This window comes from Populus trichocarpa, chromosome 2, assembly GCF_000002775.5.
Source record: "Populus trichocarpa isolate Nisqually-1 chromosome 2, P.trichocarpa_v4.1, whole genome shotgun sequence".
NCBI lineage: Eukaryota > Viridiplantae > Streptophyta > Magnoliopsida > Malpighiales > Salicaceae > Populus > Populus trichocarpa.
Window position 1 is genome coordinate 5691909 of NC_037286.2, and position 16821 is coordinate 5708729.

A 16821-nucleotide genomic window follows, 5' to 3' on the forward strand; every position below is an offset into this window, starting at 1 on the left:
TCCTTAACAACCTGTCTCCCGATTTTCTTCTCTATTTATGATTTAAGACTTTATCTTACGAATACAAGCAAAGTTTATACAATTAAATTTTGACGGTGAAATTATCAAGTTATTCATTCTAAACCACTGAAAATTACACTCTTAACAGTAGATTGAATAACCTGTGGATTTCCTCAGAGGAGCTGTAACAGAGGTGACACTAAAGTGTCCCTTAAGCGCACTTAGCATCAACCAACAAAGATTTTGCAATGCCTGGACATGGATCACCTTTGAAGTTTTTGCTTGACACAGGAATGGAACATCTTTCCTTACCAAGACAAGCCTGCAAAACATAGGAAATCGAAAAGATTATACTTCATCATAGATAATAATAACTAGTGAGATTGGAGAGAATTGGAGGAAGTCTGATTAACAATATATACTTACATTTTAATATTCTTCGACAACCATTAATTAGAGAAAGGAATAGAGATCTCACCTTCTCTACAGTGGCTCGAGAATTAGATGCATGGCAACTTCCAATGGCATAAGTTTCACAATCACCAGAAGGAGTTCCAAAGCTCGAGAATAGAACGCTTGAAATCTTCCTTCCTCGTGGACAACGAAGCTGCACTTTAGGCCTCCTACCATATTTCCTTTTTCTGGTCCCGTTAATCTGGTTTTCTCCTTGCCATGAGATCACTGGCGGTGGATGTGAAATGGACACATGACCACATACTTTCGTAATTGACATAGTGCCTAAGGAAATTCCGAGAGGGTTTCCCCTTTCTTCTTCCAGTATAACTAATAGGTTCCCTGAAGGTTTGAGGAAAGATCGAGGTATATGGTTCCTTGAAGGAAAAAAAGGTTGACCATATTGTAAGCAAAGATTACAATCTAACTGCTACATAAATAATTCTGATCGTGTTATGAGAGAAATAAAAGAACAATTACGTTAATATTTGCATTCACTAAAAACAAATATTATTTCTAAAGCTTACCATGTCTGATAGGGATTCCCATCAGAGTCAAGAAATGAGACCCAGTATCTGCCAATGCTTCGGCCGTTAACCCAAGCTTCACCCTTGCCCATGGATGCAAGGTTCAATGCAACAGGATCATTTCCTGCAGGTGCATCAAAAATACTCTGCAAGTTTGCAATAAATTAGGAGGTTGATAAGGACTAAACATAAATCTGATTCAATTAAGAATTATCATTGAGCAAATTAATGTACCTTGTACCATGTGAGTGGCCGAGATGAGCTTGCATACCGACTCCAGTAAGCTTTAACGCTTGCGTTGTTTCTATGAAGTTGGATATTCTCACCTGACAACCCAACCTTGGGAAAATTATACTTGTATCAGTTTGACTTTGTACAGGAATTACTTGGAATAATCGATAATGTGAAAAATATGGACCAGCCAAGGATAAGAAACCATAGAAAAGGAAGGGATTTTCATGAGAAAAGGTGAAAATGGTTTTGATAAAAAATGATGGCAAGCCAATTTCACTAATGAGAGGAAATGTGTATCTCAGAAAATGAAGGGGATACAGCAATATCATAAATGTTGAAAATATGACTAAGCTCATAAAGATTGGGATCAACTTATTTGCTAGAAGACAATTACGTACCTTGTATCCCCATAGATAAGTAGTAAAATCATGAAGTTCGTGTTGGCGCTGAATGGTCACACGACGTAGTCCAGCAACTCTTCGTTCGAGATATGCCCCCGCATCCTTAAGGCCAATGCACAAATAAAAGTGAATTAACATTGGGATTTTGTCGATGCAATGAAACATTCTATCACAGTCAGGTGGACCACAACAACAGTTCAAGACTGCAAGTTTATGAAGAAAAACTAAGATAGAGAAGTACCGGCAATCCAGTCATCACACTGAGTAAGGAAACATAATTGGTTCCACGTTTTAGAGGAAGACTCCTCTGCAGGGTGAAACTTTTATTGTCATGACTTCCATGGGCAGATCCTAGAAAACAAGATCTATAACATTATGTTTGGGAAGTTTGATTATCAGAGAGAAAGTTCTTAAAATCCCAGGAAATTCAAGCTGTCATGGTCTGTGTGAAAATTCTGTGCTTTAAAATGATTGTATTTTAAGAAAAATCTGTGGCAAAATATTTGGGTTCGCATATGAGATACTTCAAAAAATAAATAGAATGGATGTGATCACGTACCTATAAATTCTCCATTGACAAATGCATGTAAATTGTGTCCAAGGGAGTTCACCGTAAGTACAGAATGAGCATTAGAGGAATTTTGGTGAAACCTGCATAAAAACATCATAGAATGCAGTGCATATCAGTGCGCATGAAAACGTGGTTCAGGCATATATAACCAGATTTCAGGTCTAGTTGATCTTATCATCATCTTTGTTTACCTGAAAGTGTACCAAAGATAATCGGATGAATCTTTGGTTGTATTCATGTGCTCTAGTAGCGTGTTTGCTCTCAAAGAACTTTTATCAAAACTGGGAATATATTCTTTATATTCTTTCCATTGTTCAATTGAATCAAATTTGTGCCTTCTTGTGGCCAATCTTGTACCATATTGTGTGCTTACCTGTCCAAAACAGAAAATTAAAAATGGAGAAGAAACGCATGATTTCTTGTTTTCGGCAGGAATATCGTATGCGAGTGGTAAAAATTAGTACTTGGGACTGAACCATACTTGCGCAGTGTTGAAGGCAACGGTTTTGCAGTGTGGTAGGATGCTAATTGACTTCGGAGGTAATTTATACGATGACCCTTTGAAATGGACCGTGGCATTGCTTCTCCCATCATGGTTCACGAGAAATGCAGCGCATTCGTCTGAATTTCTTTCGAATGCAAAGGCCTTCAATCAACGCAATCGTGATATACATTTTTCACTTTGCAAGATTAAGATAACTGGAAAAAATGCATTCTGAGGAAAATAGGAAATTATAATCGCTACAAGCTATTATACCGAGTTCTTACTTCTTGCAGTTGGCCCAGAGAGAAATTTATCCATTTTCTGGAAAGTAGAGGCTTCCTGCATAGCTTTATTGCAGCGTGTAATTCCTTCAGATGACCATGCTTTGGTTGCCTCAACAAACCTATGCACCCACTCAGTAAGTCAAATTTGTCTTTGATAAGATAAAACAGGTACTTGATATTAAAGCAGAACTTACCATACTCATCAAGAGGGGCTTGATCATAATAACTTGTGGGTACATACTCAGCAGCTGTTCTTCCGAAATTGGTTCCTCCATGATACTAGAATAAAGGAATGATTTTAAGAAACCATGTATGTTGAATGATATTTTCATTTGACTTATTGACATTCAGAAACATTGATAAATAGAGCAGGATGGTCATGAGAATGAGAAGCAAACCATGTAATAATTCACAAAGCTTCCTCCCTTCGCAATGAATAGTGCAGCATGAAATGCTATGTCTTCAGCAGATCTCGATCTAGTTTCTTTACCATATGTTTGATAGCTTCATGAGATAACAGAGTCATTAGGTGGAAGCAAGCTATTTAACAACCCTTTAAAATCGATTATCAAACAGACATGTTCTTTTACGTTGTAATTAGCATAAAAGCCAGAAGTATAGCAAGGGAATCAGTCTGCATTGAAAAGATGTCAGCATTGGAATATAATTTTTTCAGAAGCATTTTTGAAATGCAAAAACAAACAAGTTCTTAATTTACAAGAAATCTTAACTCTGATAGACACTATCTCTCCTGTTCCAAGCAAGTTTCAAAAGGGTGTCTGGATGCCAAAAAGAAGTAAATTTGAATGACTTGCTTTTAAGAACTGGCAGAGAATTTAACAAAAAGGGGATCTTCTATGCCTTCCATTTTTTGTATTTGAATCAGGAAATTATATTCCAAGATAAATCCAAATTCAAAGTGGTGGTTTTATAATGAGCACAGAGGATTTGATTGACACATACACACTTGTCCAGTTCTCTGTCCATATTGCAGGCTTCCTTGGTGAATTTGGTCCTGAAAATGTTTCTCCACATCGCAACCCATTGCATGCATTTATCTGCAAATGCAATATCAGTTCATTATTTCACCAAGCCAGAGGAATTTCAAATATATATTGAAATCTGAATTTTTGAAGGATTATTAAATCTGCTGTAGGAAAAAAGGAGACTGACCACCGGGTCAGGAGCATCATCTTGCTTGCACATTACCCAGGGAACACCAGTATGTAGCCCCACAGCCATCTTCGCTGCCCACTTAACATAAGGTGGCCCTTTCTCATGGAATGCTGCTTCTACATTTCCATATTCATTTTCAATCTACATGTTTACAACTCTAAATATCATTAAAATGGGATTGCAGAGATGTTGCAACATGGAAATAAGAAGCAACATGGAAATAAGAAGAAGAAAAACTGCATAAATTCATGAACTGGAAACCTGTGAGAGTATAATTGGCCCTCCTTGTGAAGCATACAACTTCTCTGCTTTCAACATTTTTACTATCATCTTCGCATACCTTTCCATATGATACTGCCAGTTAACAAATGGAAATGAGCTCAATAATTTTATTCTTTTAGTCATCAATCACTGATTGATAAATAATTAGTAGTGCTTTTATAATACCTTGAATGGCTTGTTGTCAGAACGAAAAACGATTCCTGGTACATCATGCAGCCAAAATGGCAAACCTCTGCAAAGAAATAAATATTCATCAGGTAAACACTCTTTGCCTCTACGATGAATACTGTATTTATATACAAGGGAGAAATACAATTTTTAATATATCTAATAATTTTTCCTAAATTTTCTTACCCATAAGTCCATTCACTCTCGATGAAGGGTCCGATCCTAAGACAAACATAGAGTCCCTGCGCATGAACTTCTTTAATGAACCTCACCAAATCCTTTCTTCCACTAAAATCATACTGCATTGGCACCGCGAATGTTGGTATCAGTACAAACAATTTAGATGATACTGCGGTATTTTTATTATTTTTTAAAATTTATTTTTAATATTACTATATCAAAACAATTAAAATAAATACAAAATAATTAATTTTTTTAAAATAATTTTTTAAACAATACAGCCACGCTATGACTTTGGTTCATGTTGAGAAATTAATCGATGGTCACCTGTCCTTGTTGGGGTTCGTGGAGATTCCAAAACACGTAAGTGTCGATGGCATCTAAACCTCCTGCTCTGGCCTTGGAAATTAAATATGGCCACATCTGCAAATCCACGTCATCATAACATTACTAACGTAGACTACAGATCGTTTATGAGAAATTCATTTTTCCACGACATGTGACATGTCGTTGTAATTCGGACGTGAGGTCGTGCTCTTAACGATCCAACATGTAAGACTCGTCGTCTACGTGGATATGACTGTTGTTCGCAATCCAACAGATGAGCGCCATCTGTAAGTCAGACGTTCATGTTGGAATTTTAACTACTATTGTTTGACCGTGACAAATCTCCATTTGTTATATTTATGGAATGTGTAATTAGGGGATTGGTTCAAGAGATTTTGGTCCACGAGTTGACCGCGAAACTATTAGAGTGAGTATCCATGAAAGAGGGAAGAATGTGGAAAAGTAATAAAACAAACTCGGCGCATTAAGGAAAATAAATATTGTATCTCATGAAATTTTTTAATTATGTTGAAGGCGGCGCATTTAAATTGAATTATCATTGAATATATAATCTAAATCAGTTTTTTTTAATAAATTAATTTAAATAAAACTAAATAGATTTCTTAAGGAATGAATTATTTTCTCAAAAACACACAAATATTATAAAAAACATAATTAAAAAAGTAACAATAATCAAAACATTATATAAAAAACATAATTAAAAAAGAAATTGCTGATCCTCCAGTCTTCGGATTGAATTCAAAGGAGGTCTAGCAAGAAAAACAGCAGTGGTTGTTCGGTAAAAAACCATTCACGCTAGAAATTGAAAGCCTCAGACCAACAAGGTTTCTTGAACAGCAATTAACATATTCTTTTAAATTAATTAAGATTGTGTTTGATCGAAAGGCCAAGATTCTGTAACATCATCCTCCACAACAAAAATTATCAACAGATTAAAACAAGAGATGCATAGAAGAGAAGGATACAAAAGTACCTGAGGAGTGCTACGAGGATAGTGAATCGAACCAGAAAAAATGATTTTGTGTTTCCCATTGATGACCAAAGATCTTGAATCGTACGTTACGTTGCTGCCTCCATGAGCCATAATGACTATTGCACTTGCAGATAGCGATAAGCTCCACCATAGCATCCAACTCATCTCTATATGCCCAACCCTACTCCTCAGCGACCAGAGAAATCTCAAGCAACTCTATCGTCGATCCGGTATATATTCACCGGAATAAAAAAATGGTTGAAATTTACGGCACTGGGACTGATCTTTTCTCTTTGAGTATACAGGGGCGACAGCTTTTACGTGCCTCTCTAAAACAAACTTCTTTTTTCAAAAAAACCTCTATCCTTGATCCATCAATCTGCCTTGATTTTCTCTCTTTATCTCTATGAAAATGAAAATACCACTCGGTAGGCTTCCTAACACTTTTCTGTGGAGATGTATAGAAAATGAGTTGACAACCGAGGAATCTTACCGAATCCAGTTTCTTCCTTTTGGACCATATGGAAAATAGGTATATTATTTAAGGAAATAGCAATCTTCGGGGATTTTGAATCATTTTCATGGATTTAATATTATTATTATTATTATATACTGCTGTTTTGAAATCAAGAGAGGTGCATTATTATTAATACACTGGCATGTAATTAAATTAATTTTTTCTTTTTAATAGCGGGGGAGAATTAATTTGTTTCAAAATAACTAGAGAAAAAGAAAATTATACTGTGAGTTGTAACTATTTCTCCATACAAAACACACAGGATCACTTTTCAGGAGATATGCGTGCCTCAACTGCCCTGTATCTCTCGGGGGAAAAAAAAAAAAACTTTGCTCATGTACCTGACATGTCTCCCGACTTTTATGTACATGATATTTTCATAGAAAAAGAGCATATTATTTTTCATTAATAATGCAACATTTGATGCCAGCAAAATTTGATGTCAAGTACTTGCCTCGCATTATTTCACAGATATATATCTTTGCCATTTTTTGCTAGGGTTTCTCAGGTGCTCCTGAAACTCTAGAAGTTAAATTTGTCACAACACAACTTATAATAAATCTCAAGAAAAAAAAAAAACAAATCCACATCCTCTTTTAGTTCATGTATGAGATTTTTTAAGAATATGCTCTTAGAAATACATTGAAAAGATGCCAAATTTATTGAAATATTCTTTGTTGTAAGAGAAATTTAATATATTCACACGATAATGAATGTTTACACAATAGAAGATAAATTAAAACAAAGAAAAAAAAAATATGATATATAAACACAAAGAAAAAAGAGAAATAGAAAAATAATAATAAAAAAATATTAATAGGAGAATTCATATCACTTTTTAGTGGTATCATATATGATTTTCTCTTTTCTATGCTATGAATAATCAATTATTATAACTTAAGTTATATAAAATTCTTTACATTGACCATCAATAAAAAAAAAATCCAACAGCGAACAAAGAAAAATGAGATTTTTTTAATTGTATTTTAGTAATAATATTTAACAAAATAAAATAAAATAACTAAATTATCTTTAAAATCAGGATTTGTTAAACTAGGGTTCAAGGTATTTTTGTATTTTCAAATTGTTTTTTTTAGTAATAATCAAGTTATCTGAAGGACATTTTAATATTCAATAAATATAAAGTATAACTTAAAAATAAAAATTGATTGGCGTATGCATTGGACGCGCTAGCACATCAGACATGACACCACGTTTAGGTGGCAAGTGAGACCATGCATGGTGTCTGAAGGCGATCTTTCTTGACGTGTTTAGAATTGTTTCAGCAACCCCTCCCTCTCTAGGCGAAGCATGTGACGTACCGATGACCGGTTTGGTGATAGTGATTTATTTTTTTTATTTCAAAATAGCTCTTTAATTTGTTTTTCCTTCAAATTTGATTTATATTTTTTTTTATTTGTTTTGTTTAAAATAATATGTTTTTTTAAATTTAAATTTTATCTTCCTTCAATTTTTTTATCTATTAAATTTAATTCCATTTTTATTAATAAATCTTTTTAAAAATAAAATATTAATAAATTATTTTATAACTCATTATATTTTTTTATATATATCATCTTCAAGTTTGTATTGCGGGCTGTCCTGTCCTGGGAGACAAGGTTCAATTGCTTGCAGAAGAAGAAGAAAAAATTCCAAGATTGGGTTTACTAATTAGGCCTATCGGGCCTAGTCCATCTTAACTTCTTGCCTCTTCCCCAAGCCAGCCAGCATTCTATTCTACATGGAACTTCCTCTACAGAAACAGTAAAAGAAAAACCCAAAGATCTCCTAAATACTCTTTCATTCTCTCCTCCTCCTCTCCACTCTCCCCTCCAATCCTCAGTTTTCCGATGTCGGTACGTTGTTTTCCGTTCTTCCATAAATCTCCTACTGTTTCTTGTCTGTAAAACCCTAATTTCTGCATGCTGTTACATTTTCTCTCTCTTAATTTTGTTTGGTTGGCAGATATTCGAGTACAATGGAAGTGCCATAGTAGCTATGGTAGGCAAGAACTGCTTCGCTATAGCTAGCGACCGACGACTTGGAGTAAACCTTCAAACAGTCGCTACTGATTTCCAGCGAATCTACAAAATCCACGATAAGCTCTTTGTCGGTCTCTCTGGCCTTGGCACTGACGCCCAAACTCTGTATATCTCACTCACGCACCAATTATCTTCTATTATTTAAAATTTTTTCCATATATATTTTTAAATTTTTTTCTTGGCGTTTTTTTGGAGTTTTGTTATTTTTGCATAAATTTTCAAACTTTGTGATATACGGTAAGGTTTTCGAATTGTAGAGATTTCCGTAGACTAGGCTAGGCTTTATAATTCACCGCATTAAAGAAAAAAGAAAAGGATTGAGAGTGAACAAAAAGATTAATTATGCTTCATGCTTCAAGTCATGGGTTTTTTTGTGATTATTGTGTGGCGATTTGGAGGTTGGATTGATTCTTGGGTTTGTGGGTGTGGTTGTAATAATGTGTAGGTATCAGAGGCTTGTTTTCCGTCACAAATTGTATCAGCTGCGAGAAGAAAGGGACATGAAGCCTGAGACTTTTGCTAACCTTGTTTCTGCTGTACTTTATGAGAAAAGGTTTGTTCAGTTTATGCTGTGTTAATTTGATTTTATTTAGGAAGAATGAAGTTTCGTTGGTGTAATAAGTAACAATAGTATCTTTGGTCGCATATCAAGAATGCTTTGTGATGTTCAGGCATCACAACTAGCAGAAAGATCGATATGTCTGTAGCAGTCTGAGGTTCTATGTCGATATGTCGATAGAGCACTATATTGATATGTACATGAAAATGAAATGCAATTAATACTCTCTCAGGTTCGGTCCGTATTTCTGCCAACCTGTTATTGCTGGATTGGATGATGATGACAAGCCATTCATTTGCACAATGGATTTCATTGGGGCCAAGTATGTTATACTTCTTTCATATTTTCTATCTTTTCAAGCTTTAGAAGCGCTTGTATGGTCTGTCAGCAACTGGAAATTGCTATGACCCATAGTGAAGGTAGCAGATCTTTTATCTTTTTATTTGTGGATTGGAAAAACATGGAGAGCACTATTTAATTTTTCTCTAATTTCTCCTGTTTATTTCGAGTGGTATCGTGTAATTACTTCTTGACATGTTGGAAACTCTATTTCTTGACATGTTGGAAACTCTATTTCAAGATCAAAAAAATAATTGATGTTTTCTCATATATTTGCTTGTCTCTCTAGCTTCTTGTTGAACCATTGACTTTTAGGTTATTTCATGTACATTGGACAAAACCTGTAACTTGTCTTGAAAATCTCGGTTATGGATGTTCTTGGACTTTGTTTTCAAAGTTGTTCACTTTGATTATTGAAATAATGTGAATGCTGTCTAGGTACATGCCATTAATTACACTACCTATCTTATTGACATCATTAGGTGCGGTGTTTCGCATATAAGCAATAGCCTTGTGAAATAAACCAAAGTGCAGTTACCCTTAAATAAACTTATCTTCTTGATGTGGTGCTATCCTTATTTTAGTTGTAATATTTTCATTCTTTCCCAAATGCAGGGAACTTGCAAAAGATTTTGTTGTTGCTGGCTCAGCCTCTGAGTCCCTTTATGGTGCCTGCGAAGCATTTTTCAAGCCTGACATGGTTCGTTAATTTAGCTACTTATGATTTGAAGCTGATCTAAAGAGTATGGATTTTGTGACTTGACACCCATGGCATATCATTCTGCTGTTTGTGCAAGACAATATCAGCAACAAATTGATATACTTGCCAGTTAAAAATATAATCCTACTTAAGTGTAAACCATGATTCATTATCTATGTACAATGTCTTTTTTTCTTGGTGAGTGTATAAGCACTGGGCTGTAGCATAATTCTCAAGTTTAATTTCGTTACAAGCCAAGTTTTAACCATGGTATCTTGTGGTCTAATAAAAGAAAAGTTTACAAACATAAACTGTGTAGTTGTCATTAATTGCATCAATTGCCAGTCTAATGCATGAGATTTGTTATGTCTCTTTTGCAAAAGAAGCTACTGGTATAATACTTAGATCTGGTTTGTGACTCTAATGGACATCTATCATTAAGTTCCCAAGCTGGTTACCTCAAACAAGCAATCAGTGATGTGGTTGGGCATTGCTTTTATGATTGCTGAATGAAAGCCTCTTCTTTCTACCCTATCATGAAAATATTTATTAACTGTTTGTTATGTTCTCTGGTCAGGAACCTGATGAATTATTTGAAGTTGTATCCCAAGCGTTGCTAGCATCAGTAGATCGGGACTGCTTGAGTGGTTGGGGAGGACACATCTATATTGTGTAGGCCTTCCATTAATTTCTCTTTCGATGCATATTCAAATAGTTTATCAAATTGTACATCTTTATGATAGTGTAGTATTGGATATAGCTTTCTGGCATTGAGTCTTTCAATTGTCGCGAGTCTTAACAAATTTTATGTTTATGCTTCAGGACCCCTGATGATATTAAAGAGAAAATCCTAAAGGGAAGGATGGATTGACAGCAGCCCCCCTCATGTCCAATAGGGCACCAGATCTTTCTTGCCAGACCATATACTTGGAGTCTGAACGGAAACATTCTGGTTTCTTTGTTAATGAAAAGCTATTATCTTGCAGCAACGGTTAAATTATGTGATTTGGATAAAATTTCGAAGTGCATTAACAAAGTTTAACTTCATTGCCAAGAAATGATGTTGTTTTGAATGCGGCCTTTACTTCTAAGATTGATATGCTAATTATTGTTATGTTAGGTGGACTTACCATTCAATGATCGGTTATTTCCATGAGTCTGAAAGCCTAGAGGTGAGCGTGCATGGCAGCTATTTTGGCTGAATGATTGTCTGAATACTCGTGAAGGCCTTTTCTGTTTTGCACTTGTAAGCAGAAGCCGGGAATCCAAAATTCACATGTTGGCAAACCGGAGGATGTGGTGCAACTTGTAAGTAATCATTGTGACAGTAACGGTCTTGTGGCAATTTTTGCAATTTAACTAGGTTCTCACGCGTGATCATCTGAGTCCGTGGATTGCCAATCTGTTATGATAATTTCATAGGATCTGTGTAGACTATTGAGTATTGAATGTTATTATTTGAGATTGTGTTAGATATTGATTTTAAAAGTTTTTTTTTAAGAAATATATTAAAATAATATTTTTGATATAAATATATCAAAATAATTTGTAATTAATTTTTTTTTTAAATACGGTTGAATTGCATGCCAGACACCTTCTAAGCTTGATAAAGTTTTTATCTGGATTGGGTCAAAGTAAATTGGATAAAAAATTGATTCCGTTGGGTGTGGGTGATGGATTTACTCAAATTACACTTGCTTTGGTATTTTAACTATTTTTTTATTAATACATATAATTATTATAAATTTATAAAACAAATTTAATCTTGTAATCTTCACTTATTAATTAAATTTTACATAATGAATCATAAAAATTCTTATTTTTAATATATATATATATATATATATATATATATATATATATATATATTAATCTTTGTAAAAATCAATCTAAATTTCCATCTTTTATAATTTAAGTTTAATTTATAATCATGAATATGTAATGATAATAATAATTAACGAAGAACATATAAAATTAGTATATTAGTTTCCTTTAGTATTTGTATCTAATATTTCTATATCAAGTATCAAATAGTATACAATGTAAGTTAGATAGTTGATGTATTTTTTTTAAAAAAAGTATATATAATATAAAATTATTTAACAAATAATAAGTGCATGATTAAACAATATATATTTGATTTCTAAACATAAGATGTCTTGATTGATTTGTATGCACAATCGTAATAATTATGAATGATTTACTATTCAATATGGATCATTATAGTTTTAATGACATAATTTTATGTTGCTAAATAACTTATAACATTAATTTTAAATGTAATTTAGAAAAATAAAATTATTGACCGGATACTAGTGAGAATTTTTGGACAAATTTATTATGATGTGATTTTGTGGAGTGCTAAAAAAATAAATTAATAATTTTTCAAAAAATTAAAAATAATTGGATTAAGTATTAGTGGGTTTTCACTCGACTCAACTAAATTAGATGTGGATGCAATACGAGTAATAATTATGAATATACCTAACCAGATATCAATACATAAAAAAAATCCTAATCCAATCCAACCTAACCCATTGACATCCTTAATAAGAATTAGGGATGTCGTTAATAATAATAATAAAAAAAAATTAGGGTGACTCATGGATTGATATTTGCTCATTGGTCATGTTGATCATGTCTCAGCTGGATGTTCTTTTAAGGCCATGGCATCTTGTGCGCGCGTGCGGGCGGGTGTTTTGAAACAAATCCATGTTTAAATAGAGACCCAAAAATAGCACGTTGGCATAAGCGAACCAACCTTTTAGCCATTAGATATGACTCTGTGACCAATTTTTTATATAATTTAAGAAAAAAAATTATTTTAGTGTTGTTAATATATTTTCTAACATAGAAAAGATTTTAATTGCGGAGGCAAAATCTGATGCACATGTTTAATAAAAAAAAATTGAGGATCATATGCCTTCACAAATATTAAAGAGTTGTTATCATAAACTAAATACCAATTCATGAAAAAAAACATATATTTGTGAAGACTAGTCGAAAAATCAAGATTTGGTTTTATTAACCCAAAAAACCTTTTTTAAATCTTATTTTTGTTTTTTTAAAAAAAAAAACTTCATGACAGATTGTAAAAAAAGAAGAAGCACTCTGGTAATATAATAACAAAAGCTATGATCTAAGTAAAACAAAAAAAAAATTGAATGGAATTAAATAAAAAAAACTCAAATTCATTTTGAATGGATGCTTTTAATGAATCTAAACCAAAATCCAAGAAGAAAAAAACAAAAATAACAAATGACAAAACATGATAGGTGAAGGAGCCTAGATAAACGCATTTATTTGACTAATATAAAAGAGTTAATGCTTGTTGGTTGGTAGGTCAAGCCTCACAAGCCAGGCCCACACGCCTAGCTTTTATATATATATATATATATATATATATATATAGAGAGAGAGAGAGAGAGGTGGGTTGTCCGCCCCTTTTTTTTAGCTTTTCTAAAAAGGCTAGTGACATGTTTTTCACTGGAGAGTAGTCAAAAACCAGGATTGGATAAAACTATTTTCAACCTATTTTTATTTAAAAATACCTTTATAATCTAGATAAACCAACCCATCAGCTCAATATAACCAAAAAGTTGTAAAAAAACACGGCCTATTAAGCCAGTTTAAATTAATTAAAATATTAAAAATATAGGTTGTTATGACAACCTTAATGTGTAAAAATATTGATTATTATAAAAACTCATATATATGTGATTGTGAGATGCTGTGACAGTTATAAATACAAGTATTTGTTAACTATTATGACATCCATGAATATGTGTTGTGTTTGTTAAGTCAATTATGTATATTAAAGGATAAAATTTTAGATAGATTCATGCAGATAAATACTATCAAATTTTATTAAATTAGATAAAATTTGTTAATTTTAAATGAAAAATTCCTTACATGTTTGATATGTATGCATAGAGTACAATTTATGTTTTGTGTGTTTGTTGAGAGGATATTTGTACAAGGAAGACTTTGTCTAGATTTAAAAAAAAAAAAAAAAAAACCTCATTTTGCATGAATATATATATCCGCTTGAAGTATGTTAAATTGATATGAAATTCCACATCACTACAAACTACCCCAACTGCATCTTTTTTTGAACGATTTTTGTGATTAGCTAAACAAAGAAAAACATTTCTTCCAATTTATTTATTTTATTATGTAGCTCTTCTGAACAAGTCTTCTTCTTTCTAATATGTTTCATCAATATTAATTATCTTAATACCTATTCCATAGGATTGAGATCCATCACGAACCACGCTTAGGCTTAAGATCCAGAGCGATATTGACTGGATGTGAGTTTCATATAAATATAGTTTATTTTTTAAACTTAGATTTTTATTTTTTTAAAAAAATTGATTTAAAAATAAAAAATAAAAAACCAAGTTAGGTCAAGTACCATGTGGGTATTTGTTGGGAGGAGAAAGCCTTCCATCCAGAGGGAGAGGCGGATAATGGATCTAGATATTCTGAATTAGAGTCTGGTGGATAAATTTATCCCGTTTTGCTTGATTAAGAATTATTGTTTGTAAGACGGTGCAGTTTTGGCATCTAATCTTTGATTGGCTGCCACAACAAGGGAAGGATTCATTTGGTTTTGCTTGTAAGACGGTGGTTTTGGCATCTATACGAGTTTCAAATACTGGATACATACAGCTGCTTAGAATTGGGAGATTGCCGATACATACAGCAACGTCTCTACAATGCTTAGCCGGTTGAACTTTGGAATAAGATATCGTATAACTTACGGGAAATGGTCTTCAATTGCTTCATGCACGCACGAAGGCTTCCTCCTCCCTAAAGAAAGCACAAAGCTGCCTGTGTGTAAATTTGAGAAGAAAGAATGGTACAAACTTTAGTGTCTGAACTTTGAGCTAGCTTCCAGGAATCTGGAATTTTATATCTAACACACGAGGAATGGTTTTCCATTGCTTTGCATGGAAGTTCCCTTTTGTCTAAAGAAACCATCTAAATAATTCCTACCCCTGATCTATATATGTCATTTATCCTTAGCAAAATCGATATTTCTGTCCTTGACTGCAACTATTTCAAGATATTATCAGTAGTCTTATTCGATGGACAATGATGGGAGAAAAGAGCCGGTGGAGGATGAAGAGAGAAAACAGGCATCGAGTAGGGTCTGTTATACCCAACTCGAACAGGTTCATTCAGATTTTGCAATAGCAATGGTTTTGCAGGAACAAGAAAGGGCTTTCACAATCCTCACAAGCATCGAAAGCGATAGTAACGAGGAAGAAAGTGATGAAGCTTCAAGTTCTGAAAGCGGTGCTGATGACAATGACTATGAGTTCTTTCAGAGCCATGAATTCGAATCTGAAATGGAATTTCTGCAGGAAGGAGAGGATAGTAACAGCGATGAAGATATGGAAGAGGATGAGGTTGACCCAGACGAGCTATCTTACGAAGACTTGATTGCGCTGGGAGAGTTTGTAGGGCAAGAGAAGAGGGGACTGTCAAGAAATGAAATCTCTACGTGCTTGCGTCCATGTAAGTACGAGTCTTTAGCAAGCAAAACTGGGACTGATCGGTGTGTGATTTGTCAAATGGAATATGAAGAAGATGAATCATTGGTAGCTCTTTCTTGTGATCATCCTTATCATCCTGAATGCATAGCCAACTGGCTTCAAATCAACAAGATTTGCCCCATTTGTACCACCGAAGTATCATCGCCTTATAAGAGTGTTTAGTTATTATCCATTTGATATGCGTTGTAAAATTCCCAAGATTCAAGATTAATTTGATTGTAACATTTGCGTTCATGTACTCGATTGAAATAATTGTAAATCAAGAATTAAAGGTATGATAAGGTTTAGAATAAATTTTTGAACAAAACTCATGTATTCTGATGTTTAGGGTGGCTATATAATCTTACAATTACTAATTACTTTGATTAAGATTTTTATCTTTATCTAACTAAAGTTTATCCTTATCTGACAAAGAATAAAACTAATTAACTAACTAATTCCTAACAATAATAAAACTTTAATAAATATTGATATAGTATTGCAAAATTCTAATAATATTAGAACTCCTCCAAACTCTAAATTTTTATGAACTTAAATCCTGGTTGATACTGAATTCTAATACTTTATTTTAATATCAATTGTCATTATTCTTTCATTCTTTTGTTTCTTTTCACGATATCATACATGTTGATATAATAAAATTTCTGAGAATATTCTTTGTTTTTTTTAAGAAAATAACAATTTTAAATTTATAATATACCATGTTGATATAATAAAAATCATATCCAACTAAAAAAATATAATAAAATGTTATTTAAACTTTGTTATTTCTTTTAAAAATAATAAGCGACTTTTTTTAATATAAACATAGAATGTTCAAGTTGTGGGAAACTCTTTGACAATATCATTAAGTAAGGGTAGCAATGGGTGCCCGTGAGTTGGATTTTTTTATATTCATTCCCTATTCATTATCCATCAGGTAAGAAATTTATATATCCATAAACTATTCATCAGGTTTTGGCGAGTCATTCTTCTCCTTTATTTTTTCTTTATATATCCTCCCTTCATATTCAATGCATGAT

At 33.1% G+C, this 16821-nt stretch overlaps 3 protein-coding genes across 3 annotated transcripts; 2 read left to right on the top strand and 1 right to left on the bottom strand.

Annotated features, from left to right (window-relative positions):
* On the bottom strand, positions 1 to 6712 carry LOC7467866 (beta-galactosidase 16). Its single transcript, XM_002302189.4, has 19 exons — positions 6082 to 6712; positions 5088 to 5183; positions 4767 to 4879; positions 4578 to 4644; positions 4392 to 4484; positions 4128 to 4271; positions 3918 to 4012; positions 3353 to 3458; positions 3149 to 3233; positions 2955 to 3073; positions 2668 to 2832; positions 2378 to 2559; positions 2175 to 2266; positions 1857 to 1966; positions 1613 to 1717; positions 1215 to 1319; positions 981 to 1126; positions 479 to 830; positions 1 to 322 (listed from the first exon to the last, which is right to left on the bottom strand). Exons 1-19 carry the CDS (start codon positions 6244 to 6246, stop codon positions 212 to 214), a joined length of 2451 nt encoding a protein of 816 aa, XP_002302225.3. The 5' UTR covers positions 6247 to 6712; the 3' UTR covers positions 1 to 211.
* A 1576-nt stretch (positions 6713 to 8288) lies between these two features.
* LOC7460354 (proteasome subunit beta type-3-A) lies at positions 8289 to 11710 on the top strand. The gene is made up of 7 exons (XM_002300934.4): positions 8289 to 8454; positions 8564 to 8745; positions 9086 to 9193; positions 9432 to 9521; positions 10154 to 10238; positions 10816 to 10910; positions 11061 to 11710. Exons 1-7 carry the CDS (start codon positions 8449 to 8451, stop codon positions 11107 to 11109), a joined length of 615 nt encoding a protein of 204 aa, XP_002300970.4. The 5' UTR covers positions 8289 to 8448; the 3' UTR covers positions 11110 to 11710.
* A 2946-nt stretch (positions 11711 to 14656) lies between these two features.
* Positions 14657 to 16033, top strand: LOC7466450 (E3 ubiquitin ligase BIG BROTHER-related). The gene has a single exon (XM_002300935.4). The coding sequence runs from the start codon at positions 15329 to 15331 to the stop codon at positions 15959 to 15961; it is 633 nt and encodes a 210-aa protein (XP_002300971.3). The 5' UTR covers positions 14657 to 15328; the 3' UTR covers positions 15962 to 16033.
* Positions 16034 to 16821: the final 788 nt, after the last annotated feature.